We start from the raw sequence: 24,858 nt of genomic DNA, 5'->3' as shown, positions 1-24,858 counted from the left end.
CATCTTTTAGAAACTACTAACTGAAAGTATTTGATGTTCTTTTTTTTTTCAAAAATAACTTTATAATTCAAAATTTGGAAATTATCAACTTTTCCTCTTATCTTCATGAAAAGTATTTAACTTAAAACATGTCTATTTGACTATTTTAGGGTATCAAACATACTGGATTATACTAACTTCCAATCCCCAACTCTTTCAGGTCCAACCAACTTTCAGTTTCTCTATCCACCCAACTTTGTGTCCTCCAAATCCTCCATCATGAGTAGTTTCATCTTATGATGAAACTCCTGTTAAATACTCTTGGATGTGTTCTTCAATGGGAGTACTCACCTTACCATGGTGTATACTGCTAAGAGGAAACTGCCTCGATCTCACTCAGCAGCAAGTAATTGCCCATAGCTCAAGAGGTGGCATTGAAGTCTGCATGTTCAACACCCCTCTCCAGGCTGAGCTCTCTTCTTATTTAGACTTGCACAGTTTTGTGCTTGCTTCTTACAACCTCTGTGAATCCTTACATGCATCTTCTTGCTGTATCCAGAAGATACTTTCTTGTAGTCATCTATCACTTCTGACCCTTATACCCCTTTCTTTCTCCTCTTCTGCAATTTTCTCTAATCCTTGAGAGGTAGTGTGTGATATATATAGTTCCTTTGAGGGTTGAGTCTCTTACCCCGTCAAAATCTTGATGAATTGTCATTTGTTTTTATTTATCACTACCTACTGCAAATAGAAGTTTCCCATATGAGGACTGAAAGATATATTGATCTATTGATATAGCAGTAAGTCAAGAGGAGTTACAATCATATCAGCTCCATTTTGCTACATAATAGTAGTACAAACTGGAAGCTTCAATGTCCTAAAAAATATTAAATTTAAAAAGTAACAAAATATATCAGAATGAAGACAGAAGCTTCAGCTCTTTTAGTTTGATGAAGATTGAACTCAACTACTCTGTCTTCCATGTGCCTGGAGTCTGTAGTTATTGGACTGTCTGTATTCTTCCTTTTGTGTGTGTCTGATATATCTGTATCAGTTGTCTGTGTCCTGTGCCTGTGTCTGTTCCTGGTGACTAAATATTTCGCTGAATCTGTGCCTGCCACTAAAAATGGGATGGGGATTTTTCTATTTTTACTGAATATCATAGAAACCTTGGTATGGGGAAGGAATAAAGGACATTTTTTACAGAGACTATTACCAGAGCTTTACAAGGGAAAACAGTATTTTACTGACCTCAATTGACTCAGAACAGTGCTCCAAATCATTAGCAGATGCCATCAATTTAAATCCACATGTTGATTCCAACATTTATGGATTGTTTTAAGGTTACTTTCAACCTGTTGCCTGCTTTCAGCAAATGATTACCACCCTGCACGTGGATGCTATTGTGGTTTTGGGGTTGGAATATTATGTAATTTAAAATTAAAGCTATGCAGTTTTCTTCAATTGTAAAAGATGTTTATATTGCAAATCCAAGGCTTAGTAATGTTAGTGCTATTCAGCCCTATTTTCACACAAGATGGTTTTCCAAGAACAAAGACTCAGAAATCATAGTCCTGTGACTCTGCCATTTGTTATATTCTTAGAAAAAAATTAAATCACTTCCAAGAGAACACAACAGCAAGGAAGCTAGGTATACATGATTATAGTTAAATGATGTTCTGGGTGTATACTTCTCTACAAAGATCTGTCCATTTTATTATAAATTTCAAAGACCTCAAAATCCATCATGATAACCCGTTCAAGGTATATTTACTCACTTAGCATTAAGTTGACTGGGATTTAATTTTTCCAATTTATCTTATTTTATACCCATGAAATTCTGTACCTACTAGACACTAAATTTCCTCTCTTCTCATCACTTAGACATTTGTCAATACCTTCCTACTTTCTATGGTTCCCACTATTAAAGATAATATTTTTGAAGCCTATCAGTGTTTCAGGAGAAGATTACTTTCCTGTTTAAGAAAGCATAATGGCAAATAATTATTTGTATGGTTCATATTTTCTGCATCTATTGGTAATTCAGAAACCATGGAGGGCACTATTAGCTCTTGATTACTGTGTACAGTTCTGTGCTAGTAACGGTTTTCCCTGATTTGGGATTCTATTTTATATTATATCACCAGAAGAGATATTATTAAATCATGTAGTGTTTTTTATATAAAATTTTTAGGCATACCTACACTTTTTTCCATAATGGATCAACTATTTTTTATTCTTATCAATATAATGGCTTCAAATTATTGGCATCCCTGCCAAAAGAATATATTTTCTGTTCTTTTTAGCAGAGTCAGCATATATATGAAGTAACATCTCACTGTAGGCTTTCCTTTCTTTGATGATTAATGATGATAACACATTCGAGGCTTATTTGCAACGACTGTATCTTCTTTGGATGCATGTACAATGGTTAGTTTTGTCAACTTCCCATAATCTAGAATCACATGGGAAGGGTATCTCAGTGGAGAATTGTATAAATTGTGTTGGCTTAGGGCAAATCTGGGAAGAATTGTCTTAGTAAAGTCAAGGTTTGAAACAAGATGGAGGGCAAGGGAGAGGAAAGGGGGAGGGGGGAGGGAGAGGGAGAGAGAATTAAAGCTTGCATGTTTTTACAGTGGCTCTTTGTATAGCCTGCCCTGGTTTCACCCTGATGACCCTGCCTTGTTTTTTCCAAGTGTAGAGTGTAGGCTGATCAGCAGAAACCTCCTACACACTTAAACTACATCCAACTTGAGATTACACTTTATATCTATCTAAAAACTTTTTAAATACTGCATTAATAAACAGAGCAAGCTTTGGTGGGGGCAGGGGGGAAGGCGGTGATGCCACGAATTCCTGTAAAATGCCGAGTGCTCTGGTGTGCATCTGCCATGCCAGGATTCCTACAGTGGCAAACAGAGGGCTGGACGGTGGAGACAGGAACATCAGCTTCAATCACATGGGCTACACTCTTGAGCATATGATGTACAGCACCAGATACACAGATCATACTCTGTCAACAATGCAAGAAGAACCAACCCCCCAAAAGTTGCCCTGACTTCCACATCCATCCTATGTCACATATGTGTTGGCATTAACACATATATACAATATAATTCTTAAAGGTCTTTTATCCATATTTCAATTTTGATGACAGAATTATTTACTCCTTGGTACGTACTGATCTCATACTTTGTTTCTCATGAATATAATTGAATTCCTAGCTGCTTTTATAGAACATATAAGTGCATTTAAAATCAAATCAAATTTTTGATTAACATATTGACTCATCAGAGTGAGTCTTTTGGCCTGCATTAACTTAGAAAACTGGATTTTAAAATTCTTTTCCATGGACTTGATGAGAGTCTCTGAGTATTACTAAACAATTTACATATAACAAAACCATAAATATGTCCCATAGTTTACAGGTTCAGTGATAAATTTTAAGTATATGAACAGGTTATAGAAATACAGTATTTTATGAAGTATTTCCATTTTCTGTCTTACAGTGTATAAAAAAACAAATTATAAAACCTCCCATATTATCCAAATGGGGGACTATGTCTTTACAGTTCTAAAATAGTTCCTTGACTTTTCCTTTTAATCTTTCTAGAAATTACAAATAAAAAAATAAACCAAAGCAACAACAACAAAACAAAACCACTTAGATCTTAGTGCTATGGGATTTCCTACCAGTTATCCTGGAATTTCCTTTGTACATTAAACTGGCCTTGAAACTAAGAGTTCTACAATTAGAGCTGGGTCCACCACACTTAGTTTTGTTATCCTGTTAGTTAAGCTCCTTTTGACCTTTCCCCCAACTTGGTCGTATTTATTTTCAAAATACACTGACTGTTCTACATATCATCTCTCTTGTCTTGTAGAACAGTGAGCATTGCAGAAATGATAAGAGTCTGAACTCTGACAAAGCCCTTGCTTTTATATACTGGCCAAAGTTTTCTAAAGTATGTTTTGATACCACCCCATCATGATCATTCCTTAACTGTGGGTCATCATGCTAAACATGTATAGGTAGACACACTGCTAGAAATTGCATTAGAATTTCATGAAACTGCTAAAACTCTTCTCTGATGAGGCCTGAACCATCATCTCGTGTCTGCATTCATTGTATACACTGCTCCACATAGGAATTCTGACCAGGTTAGATCACAAGCAACTTGAACACTAATGTATCATTGTATACAAAATATACACTCTTATAAGTTTCTCTCTGTGCTTTCCTGTCACCATCAAGGAATGTGGCCTCTGGAAATGGGTGTTCTGAGGTCTTTCATCCATTACCATTCCCTTTGCTCATCTGTTTTCTATATAAATTGGGAAGCATTTAGGAAAGATAAACATTCTCTTTCAGGTCTCAGTAATCACTATACTTATTGAGATCAATGATTTCATCCAAATAGAAATACCTTTCACTAAAGCACTTGGTGGTCATGATGGTCAGGACAAGCCTCTTACAACCTTAAAGTTGATGTATGATTAATTCATACTAACTACAGTAATCATGCTAAGTTATCCTTCTTCTTCTGTCTTCCAGGCTTCTTGAGCACAGGGGATCAGGCTGCCAAAGGAAACTACGGGCTCCTTGACCTCATCCAGGCCCTAAGATGGACCAGCGAGAACATTGGGTTCTTTGGTGGTGACCCCTTGCGAATCACTGTGTTTGGATCAGGCGCTGGGGGTTCATGTGTCAACCTGCTGACTTTATCCCATTATTCTGAAGGTAACCGTTGGAGCAATTCAACCAAAGGTATTATGCAGGTTGCAAATTTTGACAATTTTGGTGTCTGCATGCCACCACCATCAGTACTATGTGATGCTCTGTATATACTTCTCTGTTCCAACTGAGTGTTAGGTTGGGCTTGATAACTGTTTAGAGATGTTTCTTTAGCCTTTCTGTGCATGTTTTAGTTTCTGTCACACTCTTCTCTCTGTCTTCCATGGAGCTGGGTAAGATGCATTTTCAAGTCCACTTCAGAATGATGAGCTGAGCGTTGTAGTAATTTTCTGTTTTCAAAGGCTTGATTTGAGGGAAAAATCAGACAAAGACTTTCAACACTCTGTCCTTTCTGCTTATTCAGTAGGCAAAATCAAATATTTTTAAACACAGGGACATAGACACTTAAAGCTTTTGATTAGTTTGCATGCGTGATCCAAAATTGTCAAAGCATTGAGGTCACCAGTAGAACATTTGATTACAAAGAAAAAGACGTTTGATTTTGTGGTTTTCTCTTTTCAGCTCAAGTTTGTTGTTTTGTTTTGTTTTGGTTTGGTTTGGTTTCTCCTAACGCTTGGCAAGGCAGTATAGAGCACTAGCCTGCTTTGATACACAAAATATTTTTCTTACTTCCATTTTCTGGCTTTAAGTACTTTGACTAAAGTGCTTGTCATCTTTGTGATCAGACACTCATTACAATTACATAATGAACAGGATTGCAATTCCATTATTAATTGGAGAGTTATCTGAAGAATTTTACAGAGTGAATACTTTCTATTATTTATATGTAATAAAGAAGAAATTAGAATATTCATCAACAGAGAATCTGTGATTTTTCTGTCTCCTAATTGTCATTGTATGTGTGAGGAACACAAGTTATTCACTGTCAACTGGAATTCCTAGAGAATCTCAGCTTCCAGAAATAAAATATTTATTTTTGTGGTTCGTAACTATATGTAAGTGAGTGAAGGGGTGGCATGTGTATGTAAATGATACTGTATGTAGATGCTAGAGTCATCATCATCTCTGGAAAAAAGAACTACAGTTGTTTGAAAGTCATTTGAAAAAGGGTGCTGGGAACTGAGCTCTGTCCTCTGCAATAGCAGACACTATGTACTCTTAAAATGTTTTTAGTTACCAAAGATATGTTTGGAATTCCAAGAGAACACTCAGTCATTAGTAAGTAAATTATATTTTTATATAGATGTAATTTATTGGCATGGCTTACATAGCATCTCATTTAACTGTAGAAAATTCGGATTTGAAGTAACGTGATAGAAATGAAACATTTTAAATTAAGTAGATACGTAGGTCTGTAATAATACTGCTTACTTTGAAATGATTAAGTTTTTTAATTAATCTAATGAGATTCTCCCAATCTTAGTATGAGTGCTAAGTTAGCTTTGGCAACCTATACAGAACTCTTGGAGTCATTTGAACAAGCATGCCAGCATCAGCCTGTATTGTAAGAACTGTGGATCAAAGAAACAATCAGTTTTTTCACATGTTTGTCACTTGACAGGACAGTAAGCAGCTGCAAATGGTTCATCAAAGAGTAGAGAGTGCCATCCTCCATCACACACTTTAAGGAAACATATATGTATCTGACTGGAGCCATGGGCTTGACTTTGATCTAGTTTGAAACCTCTCTCAAGAGTTGCCTGGAAGGGCACAGAAAATTTTCTAAAATTCTCCATCTCTCCTGAGACAAACCTGGATTTAAAAGACTAGAAACCCAATGAAGAACTCCATTGCTCAGGTTTGCAGCTTCACAGAGCAACCAACATCTCACATACACTTAACAACACCCCCCCCTCCCTAGTGAGGAAAGGAATAGCCATTTCAGTCACCGTGCTTCAGGTGATATTTAACATGAAGTGTTATTTATTTATTTATTTAGTATACTTACTGTCAGTGCTTGAGATAGGAATAAATATTATTTTTAAATGACCAGGTTTATTCTAGTAATAAATATTTTCTTTAGGAAAATATTCTTATGCTCTAATATCGGCAGTTCCTATATCTGTTACATTGTCAAAATGTCTACTGTTTACTTTGGTAAAATTTGTCCTATCAAAGCCAAGTCTATTGAGGAAACAACGGAAAATATCAGCATTGTTTGACCTTTGTGTGTTTCTAAAGTTATCTAGAATATACAATTAACACATATAAATACATATGCATTTTTGGAGAGAACTCTGGAACAATTCATATATGACTTCTGAACTTTTGTGTAAATAACTACTTTGCCCTTAAAACATGTAAATGATTGAACATGCTATTAAAATGAATGAGCACTTACTCAAACCTGGAAGTGGATAATACATATAAATTATTAAATAAAATTGATAACCTATATTTTAAAAAGATGGTTATAAGAAAATACTCTAGTGATTCAATGTATTTGTAGATTTGAATAGCATACATCTGTTATAAAACTGAACATATATATGGAGATTTAATTTTTAGCCCTTAAATGAGACAAGTCAAGGGCACTGGCCCAGATGTGTCATGCATTATGATAAAATACAGCAGGACACATTCAACAGTAGTAATGGTTTAATTACTCCCTGCACAGTCTTCCTGATGATGTTTTCCCTCTGACTTAATGAAAACACTTCTTCAGTTATGTCTTCTTCAGAAAGATGAGTATTCATCATAGAATATTTGGCATAGAGATATGAAAGCAGTATGTCTTAAATTATATTCTGTTTTGTGTGATGTCAAAGCCATCCCCAGGGTATTGACAAGTTCCCAGTCCTGGTATCTGCATGAGGCCGAAACAACTATGTTTTCTTATAAAATCAAGTTAAAGCAACCATTACACAATCATTTATACTGAAGAGAGATATTTAGCCAAATTGAAGAAATATTAGAAATAGACAACATAGAGTCAGTTGAGGGGCAAAGGAAAGAATATACTTCATCCTGATGATGTTAATTATCATGTATAATACTCATTAAATAAAATATTTGAGTCCTTTAAATATGTATGCTTTCTAACTTCACCTCTTCTCCTTTCAGCATCTTTGAGACCAAAAAAATTAGAACTGTGAATCAAATTACACTTACATTATAAGAGCTTGATAAACTTCTCTGATATTCTATACCCTGGGGATGACTTTATGTCCCTTCTCTTAGACAATATGTATCTGTTTTTTCAATTGTACTTTGGATTATATATACATGTCTAAAATATCAGATGTTGAGTTGGGACCACGACACTTTTCAATAATCATCTGAACCTCTCTGTTGATTTTCCCATAGGACTTTTTCAACGAGCCATAGCTCAGAGTGGAACAGCCCTTTCCAGCTGGGCTGTTAGTTTCCAGCCTGCAAAATACGCTAGAATTCTGGCCACAAAAGTTGGCTGCAATGTTTCAGATACAGTAGAGTTAGTAGAATGCCTGCAGAAGAAGCCTTACAAAGAACTTGTTGATCAAGATGTTCAACCAGCCCGATACCACATAGCCTTTGGACCTGTGATCGATGGTGATGTAATACCAGATGACCCTCAGATACTGATGGAACAAGGAGAGTTCCTCAACTATGATATAATGTTGGGAGTTAACCAAGGGGAAGGGTTGAAGTTTGTCGAAAATATAGTAGATAGTGATGATGGTGTATCAGCCAGTGATTTCGACTTTGCTGTTTCTAATTTTGTTGATAATTTATATGGATATCCTGAAGGCAAAGATGTTTTGAGAGAAACCATTAAATTCATGTATACTGACTGGGCTGATCGCCATAATCCTGAAACTAGAAGGAAGACATTGTTGGCTTTGTTTACGGACCATCAGTGGGTAGCACCTGCTGTGGCCACAGCAGACCTTCACTCGAACTTTGGCTCACCTACATACTTCTATGCCTTTTATCATCATTGCCAAACAGATCAAGTTCCAGCTTGGGCTGATGCAGCTCATGGGGATGAGGTTCCCTATGTGTTGGGAATCCCCATGATTGGCCCTACAGAGTTATTTCCTTGCAATTTCTCCAAGAATGATGTGATGTTGAGTGCAGTAGTAATGACATACTGGACGAATTTTGCTAAAACTGGGTAAGTACCTCAGGAAAGTACTCTGCCCTAATTGTAATAAAAAATCCCTCTTTAAGTATTCTTGAATAACATATACATATTCTTAAATAGTGTAATGTATTTTTTTTATCTGTTTGTTATTTGTTCTCTGATATTGGGGATAGAACCAGTGCTTTGAACATTCTTGAATACATACTCCATCACTATGTCATTCCTAGTCCAAAGTAATAGATCAAAACACAGTAGCATATTAACCTCACATAGTAAACATGAATTCTGTCTTTTACTGTTTGGAACAGTTGTTACATTACCTGCTCTACCTTTTTCAAGTTTATTAAGACTGACTCATATTCCTATTGTGCTGCTCCATGACAATTTTACGTTGGCTTCTGAGCTGCATGGGCCATAACATCTCTGTTTTCAATCACACTGTGTCCTAGAACTTTCTAGTTCCTAATACTGTATGTGTTTTAACATTCATCGTGGATTCCATGGATCTTTCTGTACCTAGAAGGATCTGAGGTTCCAGAAGCTCCACACAGATACTTCTATGTAGGGTAGGTAAGCACTGTGTTGAGGTGCATCTCTTCAGGCTCTAGTCCCAAGTCCTCAATTTACATTTTGATGCCATTTTGTTGCACTGTTACTGAGAAAAGTGAAGCTTATGAGAATATTAAATTTTTATAACATTTTTTTACTATGATCAGTGTGTTTGTGTATGTGTTGTTCTGTATATGTGGTATGTGTATGTGCATGTGCACACACAAGCTTATGTGTTTATGAAAAAAATGAGCTGTGTGTACTTGCAGAAGTTCGAGGACAACTTTGGTGGAGTGTATTCTTTCCTCCTACTCTGACATTGAGTCTAGGGATTGAATTCATACTGACAGGCTTGGCCAGCAAACACATCTACTGCTGAGCCTTTTTCTGAAGCAAAAATAATTAAAAGCATTTTGAGTAAATGCTAGTTCTTCTCTAAATGAACAGGGATCCAGAATATGAAACTAACCAGCTTCATATTATCACTGACATGATTTCCTTTAACATAAATTTCTAAGTAGAGGTAAGTTAATGTTAAAACATAATTCAATATTTTCTTACCTTAACTCTTTTTTTGTTTTGTTTTGTTTTATAGAGACAGGGTTTCTCTGTGTAGCCCTGGCTGTCCTGGAACTCACTCTGTAGACCAGGCTGGCCTTGAACTCAGAAATTCACCTGCCTCTGCCTCCCAAGTGCTGGGATTAAAATTATGTGCCACCACTGTCCGGCACCTTAACTCTCAAATTAGACATTAACATAATATTTTGACTAAGAAAAAGAATAAATAGAATATATGTTTCCTCACAGATTCTTTCTTGTCTTCCCACCCTTTTTCATAGTGACCCAAATCAACCAGTTCCTCAAGACACAAAATTCATTCATACCAAACCCAACCGCTTTGAAGAAGTAGCATGGACCAGATATTCCCAGAAAGACCAACTTTATCTCCATATTGGATTAAAACCGAGAGTTAAAGAGCATTACAGAGCCAATAAGGTAAATCTCTGGCTGGAGCTGGTACCTCATCTGCATAATCTCAATGACATTTCTCAGTATACCTCGACAACAACTAAAGTGCCATCCACGGACATCACTCTCAGACCTACAAGGAAGAATTCCACACCAGTCACATCAGCCTTTCCCACTGCCAAACAGGATGATCCCAAGCAACAACCAAGTCCCTTCTCGGTAGATCAGAGGGACTACTCCACAGAGCTAAGTGTCACTATTGCAGTGGGAGCCTCTCTGTTGTTCCTCAACATCTTGGCTTTTGCAGCCCTGTACTACAAGAAGGATAAGAGGAGACATGATGTCCACCGGAGGTGCAGCCCTCAGCGCACGACCACCAACGACCTAACCCATGCTCCAGAAGAGGAAATTATGTCTCTCCAAATGAAGCACACTGACTTGGATCACGAGTGTGAGTCCATCCATCCACATGAGGTGGTTCTTCGGACCGCCTGTCCCCCAGATTATACTCTAGCTATGAGGAGGTCACCTGATGATGTTCCGCTAATGACACCTAACACCATCACAATGATTCCCAACACTATACCAGGGATTCAGCCCTTACATACATTCAACACATTTACTGGAGGACAGAATAATACACTGCCCCATCCCCACCCACACCCCCATTCACATTCAACAACCAGGGTATAGCCAGATGAGAGAGACAAACTGATTTTTTTTTTTCTGATGGAGTGCAGTAAAAGATTATTGGAAGATTCCTTGGCTTTCAACTCGGAAGACTCTCACTATTTAAATAAGGAGGAATATTATGTGAATATACATATCAAGAACTTTGGGGGTTTTGAAAAATGAATTGTATATAGATATACACACAAATCAACTTTAAAAAAAAAGCAAATTACAATTGCGTGAAGCAATTGTTCTGAATGATACTTTTTCATTCACTTTCAAGAATTAATTTGTTGAAGATTTAAGTTACTTAACGGAGTTAGGCATGTGGAACACCAAACAGGAAAGTACTGTGTCTGAATACTTTAAAAACAAAAAAAACAAAAACAAAAATAAAATCAACTATGAATATGCACAAGGGACACACCAATGGAATGTCAGATAATTTCGCCAGTTTTCATTTGGAGCCCTTTAATTGTGTAGACCATATTTGCTTAAGTACACAGGACACCTATGCTGTTAATGGCATAGCAGAAGTTCATGCTGAAAATTGCCAGTAAAACAAAGAAGTTGCCATAAGACTGGCAGGTACAACATTATCACATAAGTGCTGTCAGTACTAAGTCGTGGGGATCAAGGAGACTGGATATTTTTAGCACGATGTGCATGATAATTTATATGCTTGGTGGCTGTGCTGCTGATTAAGCCGTAATTAAAATTCTTCTCATCCCATTGGAGTTTTTAATAGGAGCTTCCTCCATCAATTGGCAGAAACTAAAGAAGATATTATAAGGGGCAAAAGTAATTACTATAAAATAATTTGCAGTAGTTTCGATAATAGAGGGAATAGTTATTAAAGTCTTGGGAGAAACTAGAGGTATAGTGGTGAATACTCACTGATATGAATCCCAGAAAAAAATTCTATGAGTTTAATATTCTTTTCATTCCCTTATATGTAATTTATAGAAATACAACTCTAATTGAACATGTGTTAGCTGCAGAGCTATAATTTGCTGTGGGTTTGTTACTCTGAAGTTTGCTCCTTTCGTTAACAGTCTTGCAAGGTGTAAGGATGCCCCAACAGTACCATTCTGATTACAGTTCTCAGTCGATTGATTTACTCATGTTGCATGACAAAATGTTTACTACTAAGAATTCAATAGAAAGCATAGTCCCTCTTCACATTGCATCTTTCTCGCTGAGGGTCACTTGAATTTACTCATGAGATCTCAGTAGAGGAACAATGTAGGTGCAGAACCTAGGAGAGTCAACAGCTGGAGGGTTTGTCTTTCACATATGTGCAATTTCAAATGAATTCTCTAAGACCACAGGAATCTCTGAATCCCCTGTTGTTTACCAGTAATATCAGTATATCACAGACCTTTCCAAATGTTTGTATATGTAATCAGATGTACATTTATATTAAAAAAAACAATGAGATGGACTTCAAGAGCACATCCTGATCAATGGTTTCTCTCTTATCTGTACTATATTTCTATTAGACTAAAGTTATGTGATTTTTTTTTACCTTTTTTCAGATGACTAGCAATTTTGATAGTTTGTAAGATAATGCAAAGGACTTTCTCTGACTAACTGCTGTAACAGACACCTTTCTTTCCAGCTACCCTTTTTCAAGAATCGAAAGCTTATTATACAAAAGCAAACACTTGTATACTACTCGGTGGGAAGGATGCTGTGTATCTCGACCACATCCGTGGTCCTTGGGTGAAATAAAGATAATATGGAGAATGGCGATTAGTCAAATGCTAAGAGACATGATCTTTGCTCATTAAAGAGCTAAAACGTTTATTGCTGTTTTGTCTTTTATTTTATTTTTACAAAAAAAGAAAAAAAAGAAAGAAAGAAAAGAAAAGAAAGAAATCTAAAACAAAAGAAACAAGATTGTCTTGGAGTCATTTTCTTTTCCTTTTTTTTTAGAACAGCTGGATTTTGGAAGACATATAGGCAACTGCAGAGCTCTGCATGGAGAGAGACTCTGGGAACTTTAGTACTACCTTAGAACCAGGAGCTCATAGAAAATGTTACCTTGGTAATTTTAAATACTCCTTCCCCTAGACCTCTTACAAACATGGTGACCATGGTTTTCACTAAAATACACAAGTTCTGATGTTGCTCACCAGGGAAAAAGTCTATTGGAAATGTGGAAATGAAGGGACATTACCTCATGAAGTCAGGTATCTGCTTATAATATAGGAGTGGTTAGCCTATCATATATTTAAAAAAAAATCTTCAAGAGAATTGGAAAGTGCTAAAAGAGATATTGAGCTAGCATTAAAAAATTAAAAATCTACCATGAGAAGCTTATTTGATTATACCTTCTACTCCAAAGTACTAAACATCAATAAGTTTAAGTATTGTTCCACTTAAAAATACAATTCTTTGTCATAAGCAAAGTCTTCAAAATCCCAAGTAGTCTACTCACCACTGCTGAGGGACATGCTCATACATGTCATGTTCATGCTCATGTTGCCACTGACAGTGAACAAAAAGAACTATGTAGCCTCTGAAGGACTGTTTAATGCCAAACTGTCTTTTACTACATTAAGAAAACAATAAAACTAGAAATAAAGGCGACAGCAAAATGTACTGTGAATGACTGCTTTCATGCACAGCAATTACTTTACTGGGAAAAATCATTCTATTAGGTTATAGTGATTGCTCTGTTTCTATCTTACTATAAAAACATGCTACACCTCACTAACATCTCATTAACATCTACTAACACCTAATATGAAGCACAATTCATGCTTCATATTAATTTAGGAAGACATTTAAGAAAATAATTCATAACCTGATTGTTTACTGAAAGAAAAGGAAACAAACAGTCAGATTTTAGGGCTGCCCTCTTGGGGTGTGGCAAAGGTATTGTGAGTCACTGTGAGTAGCTAGTCTAGTTTGTATTACCAAACTCGTTTCCTGAACATAAAATTGTGTCTTGTACAACCAGAACTAACAACTGTTTGCAAACTGAAATATAATTTTTAAATGAAAGCAAAAATTTGGCATTTTGATTCGGTTCTATCTAATGTGTTTGGATTGTGTTTATCTAGAAGATAATATCCTGTTAGGGGAAAAGCTAATACTAAATTTAATAAATATTGTAGCATTATTCATTAATTCAGTATGTTGTGGTTGGAATTAAATAGCAACAAACAAAGATGAGATTCTTAGAATTCATACTGACATCAAGCCAAGATAAGTTTTTGCTGCTTTGATTTTATATAATTTTGCCAACATTTATCAAAGACTTACTGATGTTTTCCTATAAACTTAGGGATGTTCAAATGGCAGATTTAATGGTTTTAAATGTTATTGATATGTTGAGTGTGGATCAAATTTAGTTTACTATAGATATTTAATAAATTTGATCACTAACTTTTATGAAATATTGAATATAATTTTTTGACCATCACAAGTTCCCAATTTGGAGATATTTTTCAGCTCAGAGTGGAAATTATTTCATTCATTTTCAATCTAAGAACATAATTTAATGCACACTTTTGGACACATATTAAAAGAATACAATGTATACATTTTTAAAAATTCCCATGTAAAAATCCCATATAAAAATACATATGATACTAAGTAGGCAAAATGCAGTGTAGAGCAGTCATTCTGTTACAGAAGTAGAATGTCAGCACTCAATTTTTATATCCATATTTATAACATCAGTGATTTTGCCTGTTGGTACAGTTGTACTGGATGCATACGAACATCCAGAAAGGATACAGAGAGTTGGGCAGATGGTGCTGGCTTTACAGGCATCAGAGTTTCAGAATCAATGGCATCTTTTCTTTGGCACGTCTCCTTTGAGTATTTTCACAAGAACAAATAATGAATGGAATCCCTAGGAAGTTGACAATAGCTATGGCAGTTGTCTTGTAATTTTGCTTACTTCTCAGTGATTGGTTCAAGCTTTTGGCCTTTTATTTCAAGTGATTAGTTGTTATAGACTATCACTTTTTAATGTGAGTGAATATTTGATAATTTGGATATGCTTGCTCCAAAACAAATCTAATTAATGGGCACTTCCTGCTGAGATTTGTTATCATTCACTTAATTATCTTGCCAAGCTTACTGTTGGAGCAGTTGTCATTATCTTTTAGTCAATATAGTAATGGAATGTCTCCAATAGCCTTCTACTTCTCCTTTGCTTGACATGTCAACAACACAAACTTAAGCTTTTCATCAAAATTCTAAGCTCCCTACTCATGTGATAGATTGGGCTTCCTTGATTTATTCCTATAAATCATCCTATAAATTATGAATTGGTTTTATTCTAGCACTTAGTTGTATTTTTATTTAGGCCAGAAATCAATTCAATTTGTTTAGCACTACAGAAAATACAAACTGGAAAATCTACCTGTGGTGCTTAAGTGCCTTGTCCTTTTGTTATTTTGTTTAGAAAGCTTCATTTGATTTAAAATTTATAACTCCTGATAATGCCACTTAAAAGATAAAACAGAATGGATAAGGTATTAATTGCCAATAAGGGAAGTCTATTGGGAAGGTCTGGGTTTAATTTGAGTTTGTATTATATCAAAAAAACTTCCAATATTCCTCTGAAAAGAATGAAGTAATTTTTTTGGAATAAATGGTAATTAGTTTGGCATCTGATTTTAATGGTGCTAAAGAATGTAACTTTACAATTCTAAGAGAGTTTAATTTTTTTCAGAACCAAAGGTGGTGGTATATACCTTTCATTTCAGTACTTCAGATGCAAAGGAAGACATATGTTTATGAGTTCAAGGCCAACTTATGTGTATATAGCCAGCTAGTGCTACAGAGTATACCTTTTCTCCGATAACAATATTTCAACTGGGTAAAATTATTTTAGAAGGAGGCAATTATTATAAATGAACACACACTTGACACATATCTAATTTTTATCTAGTCATCAATTACATCCTGTATGGTATGCATACTCTGTATACAATGTGTGTTATAGAATTCATAGGATGGTCCTTTTAGATGTCTACTTTTATATCCCCTAAATATGTACAAATGAGGCAGAAGTTATTCCTCTGAAAAGCAGCAAGCCCAAGCTCTTGCTTTCTAATTTAAATCAATAACTATTGATGACTTAAGAAAATTTGTAAGTTGCCAAGTACAAAAACTCAGCAGCTGAAATTCAAACAAAGAAACCGTCTCTAAATAGCATTTCCTGCTCTGATGTGGTATAATTTAAAAAAAAATAGTGTTTTTTATCATTCTTTCCCTAAAGTCATATTGGTCAGCCACTCACTGCAAATGTGCCATACTTTCATCAGGTTGAGTCTGTTCCACCTGTGTTTGGACACACACATCTCTCATTCAAAATGGCTTTGTTATTGTGAATAAATACCTTCATGGTTACGAAGATGTATTGACTATTTTAAAGATCAGGAAATCTTCTCTCTGTTTGGCACACACTTTGTAAAATGAATGTTTTTTTTTTTTTCTTTTTCAACAACATCATTCTGTTATCCCCAGATGCAGGGAACATTTTGACTTCTTCTAAGTCAGGATGTTTGTGGTCTACTTAGTACTTGGTGATTTCAAAGAAACAGATTGAATAGTTGAGTTTGAGTTCTTGGAGTTAGCCTGATAAGAAAAGAGACAAGCAAAGACAAAGAGATCCTAGAAAAACCAGGACATAAGAAAAAAGAAGAAAAGTCTTTACATTTTAAATGAGTGACTCTTCCAAATAATGTGTTGTGGTTTGTGAAAAGGAAAGCATGAATCATAACTCTATTGAGTTTAAGACTAAAGAAGACCTTACATAGAGTGAATAGGTTAAAGCTTTTGAAGGACATAATAAATTTTCTACTAAACATATATTTTTAAAATTTTATGTGCATGGGTGATTTGCCTTCATGTATATCTATGTGAGGGTGTCAGATTCACTGGAACTAGTGTTACAAACAATTGTGAGCTACCATATGGGTACTGGGATTTGAACCCAGGTCCTCTGAAGGAGCAGATAGTGCTCTTAAGCACTGAGTCATCTCTCCAGCACCTAAAAGCATAATCCTTGATACATGTCCCCAAATGTTTGGAGAAACAAGCAAAAATAAAGATAAAAAATATTTGTAATTTTTTATTATCTACTCAGATTGGACCTTGGGACTGGAGATGCATGAGACATTTGTATTTCATCCATATAAACAAAGACAAGGGTAAAATTCCCAAGCTAGAATTAACAGAATCCCACCAAGGTGAGGCTTGACTTTCAATATTTCCAAATTGTCATCTAAAAACACTGACGTTGTCTGGAGGTTTCTATGGATATGTAATATACATCTAAGAGTGTTACTTTCTAAAATGGTTATAGGAATTGATGTGTTGGATATGATTATATTTTATCTACATTTTTATATTTTCTTATACTTAACAAAATGTTTTTTTTTCCTCTGAGTGTCATAAAGTTCTAAATACATTGCATAAATTTTCATGTAGAAGAAGCATATTCCAGTGAAATGGTGTTATTTTAAGTACTTCCTTCTGCCCTAGTTCTGGAAAGCTGCCTTCATGATCTTCAGGCTAAAACATTTCTATCTGTCCTGAAAACACTGCAGTTGATTTTAAAAGCAGCCTTCCTCTCCAAAATGACATGTCTCCTCAAAAACAGACCTTCTGTTTCCATGACTTCTCTACTTACTCTTTATGACTCTTAATCTTAAAATTAGAGTTAATAAACATAGGCTTCCTCTTTTCTCAGAGCAGTTAGAAACCAGAGAATGTCACTCAAGAATGACAGGTATAAGCCACTCATTTCTTTAGTAAGCAATGCCCATATTCCTCTATTTCTTCGGCAAATGATGCCTAACGTGTTAGACAATGGGCAAGGTACTGTATTCTAGGTCCAGTTCTGGAGTCAACTACCATACTATTATTAACAAGCTTAGAATAAATTTAAGCATATAGAAGTATTGAGATCATTTTATTTAGTATATTAAAGTATTATCTGTTTTCTCCACTTTGTATGTATCAAAATAGTGGAATGGTACTGCTGGGTTTAACAACGTCAGCAATTAAATTGTCCTGCACAAGTCTGTCAATCAAGGTGGATGATGGTAATTTTTCCCAGGCTAATATTTTGGCCAAATATGGGCCCACACTCTAAGACTGAGGAACATGGTATGTCCAGGTTAACCTTCACCTGACCTTCACTCCAGACAGACCCCTGTCCTCTGCTTTGGTCCTAGCTTGTAATTGTGAACTCTTGCCATTAGCCACCCACCATCTGGAATTCTAAACCAGTGACCATATTTTGGAATTTTGTTCTTATATTTATATAGGATTTTTTATTCTGATAGCTATAAAAAACCCAACTTATTTGTAAAGATTAGAAAATGGATGTCCAGTCTTCCATGAATCATTCTTCCTTCAAAATAAAAATCCTCACTCACAGAAAGCAAAAGCAAAACCAAAACAAAAAAAAAGAAACCCAACAAAATAAAACAAACAAACAAACAAACAAAAAACCCCAACTAAATCATTTACCATTTTACCACTTTACTCACTGTTCTTCAAATGCATTCACAGCCCTAGTGTATTAAACAGTATGGACAACATGGTTCTGCATTAACATGCTTTGTAATAGCATACTCAGGCCAGTATTTCCACTGCCACTTTCTCAAGAGCCCACTTAATAACTAATGGTGTGCCCGTTGGAATAGACTTAGAACATCTGTAATTGAGACAGAGACTCACTAATGATGCTCCTTAAAATTTTCACATTTGTGCTGTTAATCAAATTCTACCAGATCTTGATAGCCAAAACAATACACTTGATCATTTCAAATTTTCAGGATATTTAGAACTTAGATCTCAGAGTAATACAATCCAATACCGTGATAAATGTCACCTTTCTTTTACATACACAATTAGAAAAAACACACACACACACACACACACACACACACTCACACACACACACACACACACACACATACACACACACACACAAAAGTAAACCAAAACAAACCAAACTAAAATAAAAAACTACTATGCAGAAGCATGCTGAAAGCAAAGACCTGGAGGGGAGCAGCCAAGGCAATGCTACTGCAAAAATCAAGGCCCATAGTGAATTGATCAGTTAGTAGTTTCCAGTTCTGTGTCACACTCACAGTGAAATAGGGCTCAGCTCCCTCAAAACAGTTTATGATGTGCTTATGCTCTCACTTCTTATATTTTTTTAATGAATGTTGTTATAATGCCTTGCAAATAAGAAATTTACATATCAGTATTAACTAGACCCCAAGACTACAACTAAAGGAACTCAAATACAATTTAAAACACCCTTCCAAGGGAAGCTGTGAGCATCACACTGAGTTGTTCACTTTTAGGACTGAGTCTCTTTAATCACACGTCTACCACTAACCCATTCCTTAAAAGACTGTTACAAGGTCCTGTTCTACATGCAGAGCACTCATCAATGATGGATGACTGAGCAAAACATAGGACCTATTCTTATGTGAGTAACACCCAACTAATTGTCTTTCTGTCTACACACATAGGCCAAGAGAGATGACCAGATTCATACTGTGATACTTTCATTTACAACATTATTTTATATCAAAGTTGTCCATGATAAGAGACTTAGGATGCTTCATTGGATTTTTACTTTGGGATTTCTATGCTGCTGGCATTAAATCATAGATGATAATATAGGATGAATTTTAACACTAATCACCAGGAATAATTAAAATGTTGATTTCAACTAATTCAGTGTATGTTTTGTGCTTCTTAATCTGTTGTCCTGGCTATCCTGAAACTCAAGAGATCCTCAGCCCCCTAAAGTCCAGTTCAACATATTCTGGAAATTGGATGGCTTAATATATAAAATGAAGAATCTGAAAGTGTAGCTAAGTGACAGAGCAAATACTTTGCAAGGAAGCCTTGAGTTCAAACCTAAACCAAGGAGAGAGAAAGAGGGTGGGGGGAGAGAGAGAGACCTCTCTAATAGGGGATCTATATAATAAGTTTGTAAGGAAGATAGTTACTAAAATGACTCTCAAATATATCCTTAACCAATGTGCAGTTGCCCACATCTGTAATTCCAGCACTCAAGAAGAGGTTTTGATTTTCATAGTAACACCCTGTCTTTAGAAGAGAAAAATGAATACTCTGCAACTAATGTCATTCTAATGACAATGGCAATAACTTACTCCTGTACAGACATGACATAGTTACAATTCAAGGACAGCCAAGATCATCAAGCTCCACAAAGCAATGACCAGCATCTCATCTGCCATGTCAGGAAACCCTCTACAGCCATTCCATATTCCAAAGAGAGAGTGACAAATGGAATCTAGCAGTGACATCAAAGCCAAACTCAGAGGAGGGTAGAACTTTCTATGTGTGTCCTAGAGGTTCTGCCAATGAGGAAACCCTTTACAGGGATTTATCCATATGCGGAAAAATACCACTGCCATACTGCATATAAAAAAATTAATCCTAGATGAACTGAAAAATCCAAACTTGAAACGTTACCATAAAAGACTTTAAAATACATAAATGTATTGTCCTGTTATTAAAGTAGAGTCAAAAATTAGTAAACAATACACATGTTCATCTGTAACAGTAAAGAAGAATAAGTCAAAATTTAAATCTCTGTATATCAGGTAATGGTTACAAAATGTCAACTAGCACATTGCAAAAGTCAGTGTTTTTTATAGATAGAAATTTAATATACTAACAATTACTAAGAATATAATTCAATTTAAACCAGAATATTTAGGAGCTGTTCAACATAACTAAAATAAAAAAAATAATTATTTCAATGCAGATTAAATTAAAGGAAAGAATCCTTTCATGGTGGTAGAGTTTGTCTGAATAAACAAAACACAGATTTAAAAGAAATTTTTCAAAAAAAATAGAAAGGAAAGAAGGAAGTGAGGCAAGGAGTGGGGAAGGAAGTAATGGAGGATTAAGGAAAGAGGAAAAGGAAGAAGAGAAGAAAGGAAACAGAATTGAAACACGTGACAAGAACCTAGAAAAAGAATAAATATATGGGGGTAAAATCCTCAGACAGAAACCCTAAGTGGAAGCAGAGAACTCCATCAATAAAAACACTATTCCATCAAGAGTACTAGATACTGAAGCATCAGACTTAAGAAGTAAAGCTTTAAGCCGGGAGAAATTGAAATAGCAAATGCCAAGAGGAAATGTGGTATAAGAAGGTGGTTTTTAGGTTGAACCAAAAACTTACATCACAAATACAACAGCATTCAAGAGACCCCTGTCAAAAGTAAGGAATTTATAAATGTTATTTCCATGGGCATTTTCTGAGACACTGACTAGAAAATGACCATCAGAGAGCAAAGACCAAATGAGCATTTCAATGTCACTTGTACAGAGTTTGTGACTGTAGAAGTTGAGCATTTGGATTCAGCCTAAAGTTAAGAACTATGAATACAAAAAAGAAGTCATATTTGCATAGAATACAGTAGAGAAAGCAAATGGTTAAGTTACTTATGATAGTTATATTTGCATTGGCAACTCTTGTGTTATTAATGTAAAAATATCTTGCTATAATTTTCTTATAATTCTGTTACTAAACAAAAAACAAAACAGAACAACAATAATAACAATAACAACAACAAAGCCGTAGCATTATCTGCTTTGCAGAAACTACTCACTAAACTATAAAGAAAACCAAGATGGTTTATCAGCTCCAAAGAAGTGTCTGTGCATCAAAAAAAGAAAAGAGTTATGACTGAAATGAGGCAGGTACTGTAAAACAATCCTTGTTAATCTGGGTCTCCTCTACCCTCAGAGTATTTCCTTCTTAACATGCTATGTTGCACCAAAATGCTTACTTCATAGAGTTGTTCTGTACTTGTATTATATTTTCAATAAACTATTGCAACTAGAGTTAAAAAAAAAAAGTCACGTGAAAATGTTTTCAACTGAAAGCCAGTTTATGAAGAGAAAGGGTCCACCCACTGTCAGGGCTCAGGGCCAACTATGAGGAAAAAGTATCCAATGAGGATGTCAGGACAACAAAAGTAGAGCAACAACATCACTAGGTCCCCAGGGAGGATCGTGAGGGAACACATTGAACAAATGCACTCGTGGTACTAAGAAGAAAATAATGACCAACTCAGAATTTCCTATAGAACAAACATGATTGCAGGGTATCAGATCATGAAGGGATGAACACTGGGGGAAGATTATTGAAACAAATTAATAAACAACAGCAACAACAATAACAACAACAAAAAACAAACAGACTGGTTCAAGGGCTAGGAGAGAGCTCAGGTGTGGAGACTGTAAGCCAAGACAACAGCATTAAATTAATAAACTAGTTGATGTTTTTCAACCAGTAGAAAATATATTCATAGACTTTTTCCCTATAAGGAGTTTTAAAACTGTAAATAAATGGTAATTATCAATGCAGAAAAAAAAGGACTTCAACAAATGGAATTTAATCTTGTTTCTACAAGTGAAGGACAGTGCACTTACAGGTTGACTTATCAATGGGGGAAATCAGGTATTACACTGTTTTCTGGCCAACTTCCAAGAATGTTGTTCCAATTTCCATTCCCACATTTTAGAGAACCTGTTTCTCTTTTCTCAAGCTGTTAATGTGATAATCAATTTTTATCTTTTTCTTTATAATAAAAATGGAACTTCGTTATTGTATTAATTTGCATTTTAAATGGATGCCCTGCATCTTTTCTTGTGGTTATAAGTCCTTGCATTTATTTTTTTATATTTACTGTATTTCTTTACTTTGTATATATTTTCTATTTGTTTATATTTCTCTTCTTAGTAATTAGAGGCACTCTGTCAATAAATAAAGTCAGTGTTTTTTGACATGTGTATTGCACATATTTTTATTCTAGATGTTTTTACATTTTGTAGGGTTTTTTTGTTTGTTTGATTTTTGATTTTGGTAGAGAGAACTGCTTGTATTTTATGATTGAACTATATTCACATGTCTTTCATGTTCCTTGGGTTTTGTTTCTTACTTACAAAAAATTATGGGAGCCAAGATTATTTCATTCATGGTTTGAGACTGCACCATATCCATGTTAGGGAGTCAAGTGTCAGGAGCCTGATGTAACTGGTCATAAAATGCCTGAAGAGAACCAGAAAGGCTTCGTTCATCTTCTAATTTAGTCCAGGCCCTAAGCTTAGCATGAGGTGCCACCCTCCTTAATGGTGGCTCTTTACATCACCATTAACCTAATTTTGGTAATCTTTCATAAATGCTGCTAATGAAATCAAATTAGTCTCTCCAAGGTGTAACTTGAGGTGTGTCTCCTAAGTGATTCCTGATTCTGCCAATTTGACAGTATTAACCATTAAAGGAGAAAGGAGCTTCAAATGATGAAGTGTATTGATATTTACAAATTTTGTTTTTATATTTAACTTGTATATACCAGTTATATACTGTGGCATTTCAATACATTCAGGTAGTATTTATTTTTAAGGGCAACTAATACATTCAAGTACTTATCATCCCTTTATACTAAGAAAGGGATTTATACATTAGAATCCTCTAATAGCCATTTTGAAACTTACAATTAAATTGTTACCTGCCACACTTATGATGCTGTGACAAAGAGCATTATCCTTCTTTGCAACTTTTCAGCCTTACACCACCTTTGCACACTACCCTAGTGTATTTCTCCCTGGCTCTGATAACCACTATTTTGCCCTCTATTTCCATGAGTATATTACTTATCACTCAATTTCAAGATTGTTTTCTGGATCACAAGGTTGCAGAGCCCTGTAATCACAAGAATATTAATGGACCAAAAGAACCCACAGGCCACAACAAGCCTCTCTTCACAGCCAGATCCTATACACTCTTCTCTAGAGTCTAGCCAGGTGATTCCAACTGAACCTCCCCTCCACTTTCTCCCCAATCCTCAGATCTACATGATGGGTCCTAGGACAGGAACCCATCATGCACAGCAGCCAAGCTTTCTGTCTATCTAACTTGACTGTGCCTAAGCAAAATTTGACTTTTTGGATCAACTTGCCTATGCATTTTGAATTTAGTTTCAACTTGCTGTGTCCTTAAAAGATAGAGGACTAACAGGTACAGTCCATGTACTCAACCTGTGGTATATGATTATTGAGTAAAATTATGTGTACACATAATAAGATCAAAGCAGTAACTCCCCACCCCAAACCCATCAGACCATACAAATGTTCTCCAATGTGAATTATCAAGATGAACCCTAGGGTGCAGAATTTTTTTAAAAAGTCATAAACTTCACCAAAAATTTCCATAAGTTTAAAGAAGACACAAGTAAACACCTTTAGTGAACTTAAAGAGAAATAAATGTAGAACATAGACAGAATGAATATCTGAGAGATGCCCAAGAAAATACAATTATAAGGCTAATAGAATTAATGAAGACAATCCAGGATTTGGAAACAGAATTTAATAAGATTGAAACATTATATTCAACTCATGTTGAATTGAAGATGTAATTGAAAAACTCAACAGTACAAATAAAAAACTCAAGGGGAAGCCTTGCAAGGAGGATGAATCAAGCAAATGATAGACAAGCAGGGCTTGAATTTAGACAGTCAAGACATAAACAAAGTGCCAAGGGCCAGCCTCAGCTTGGACAGGGGTTCTGATGAAGGTATGTCAGGGAGCTATGAACACAATGACTCAAAGTCTAACTGTGGGGTGAAGCTGGTGGTCGTGTTCTGCTCCAGACAGCTCTTCAAGCAGTTCTTGCTATTCTAATAATTTCTCTGGATAGCTCAATATCTTGCAAATCATAAGCACATTGTTTTACTTCCGGTTTCCTTTTGATTATCCTATGAATCAGGACCTCATTATCCCAGCCCTTTAATTCTTAGGAGACAACAAGCACACATTTTCTTTTAACATTGCAAAAGAATTAAGAGATCTGCTTGCTTCTGTTAAGCACAGAAAATAAATGAGCTG

At 35.4% G+C, this 24,858-nt stretch overlaps 1 protein-coding gene across 11 annotated transcripts in view; it reads left to right on the top strand.

Annotated features, from left to right (window-relative positions):
• The window catches only part of Nlgn1 (neuroligin 1), an 888,460-nt gene extending 865,701 nt beyond the window's left edge, over nt 1-22,759 (top strand). For 7 of the 11 annotated variants that reach the window (XM_029475306.1, XM_029475309.1, XM_029475307.1 and 4 more), the window contains 3 exons: nt 4,535-4,747; nt 7,982-8,771; nt 10,130-20,673. In XM_029475306.1, the coding sequence (XP_029331166.1) occupies nt 4,535-4,747; nt 7,982-8,771; nt 10,130-10,952 (1,826 nt within the window). In that variant the 3' untranslated portion in view covers nt 10,953-20,673. Of the gene's footprint in view, nt 1-4,534; nt 4,748-7,981; nt 8,772-10,129 lie in introns of all 11 variants that reach the window. The other 4 variants (XM_021157773.2, XM_029475310.1, XM_029475313.1 and 1 more) reach the window with 2 other exon arrangements.
• Nucleotides 22,760-24,858: the final 2,099 nt, after the last annotated feature.

This window comes from Mus caroli, chromosome 3 (genome assembly GCF_900094665.2).
Source record: "Mus caroli chromosome 3, CAROLI_EIJ_v1.1, whole genome shotgun sequence".
Classification (NCBI taxonomy): domain Eukaryota; kingdom Metazoa; phylum Chordata; class Mammalia; order Rodentia; family Muridae; genus Mus; species Mus caroli.
The sequence above is the reverse complement of the archived record's forward strand: the minus strand, read 5'-3'. Positions and strand labels throughout refer to the sequence as shown.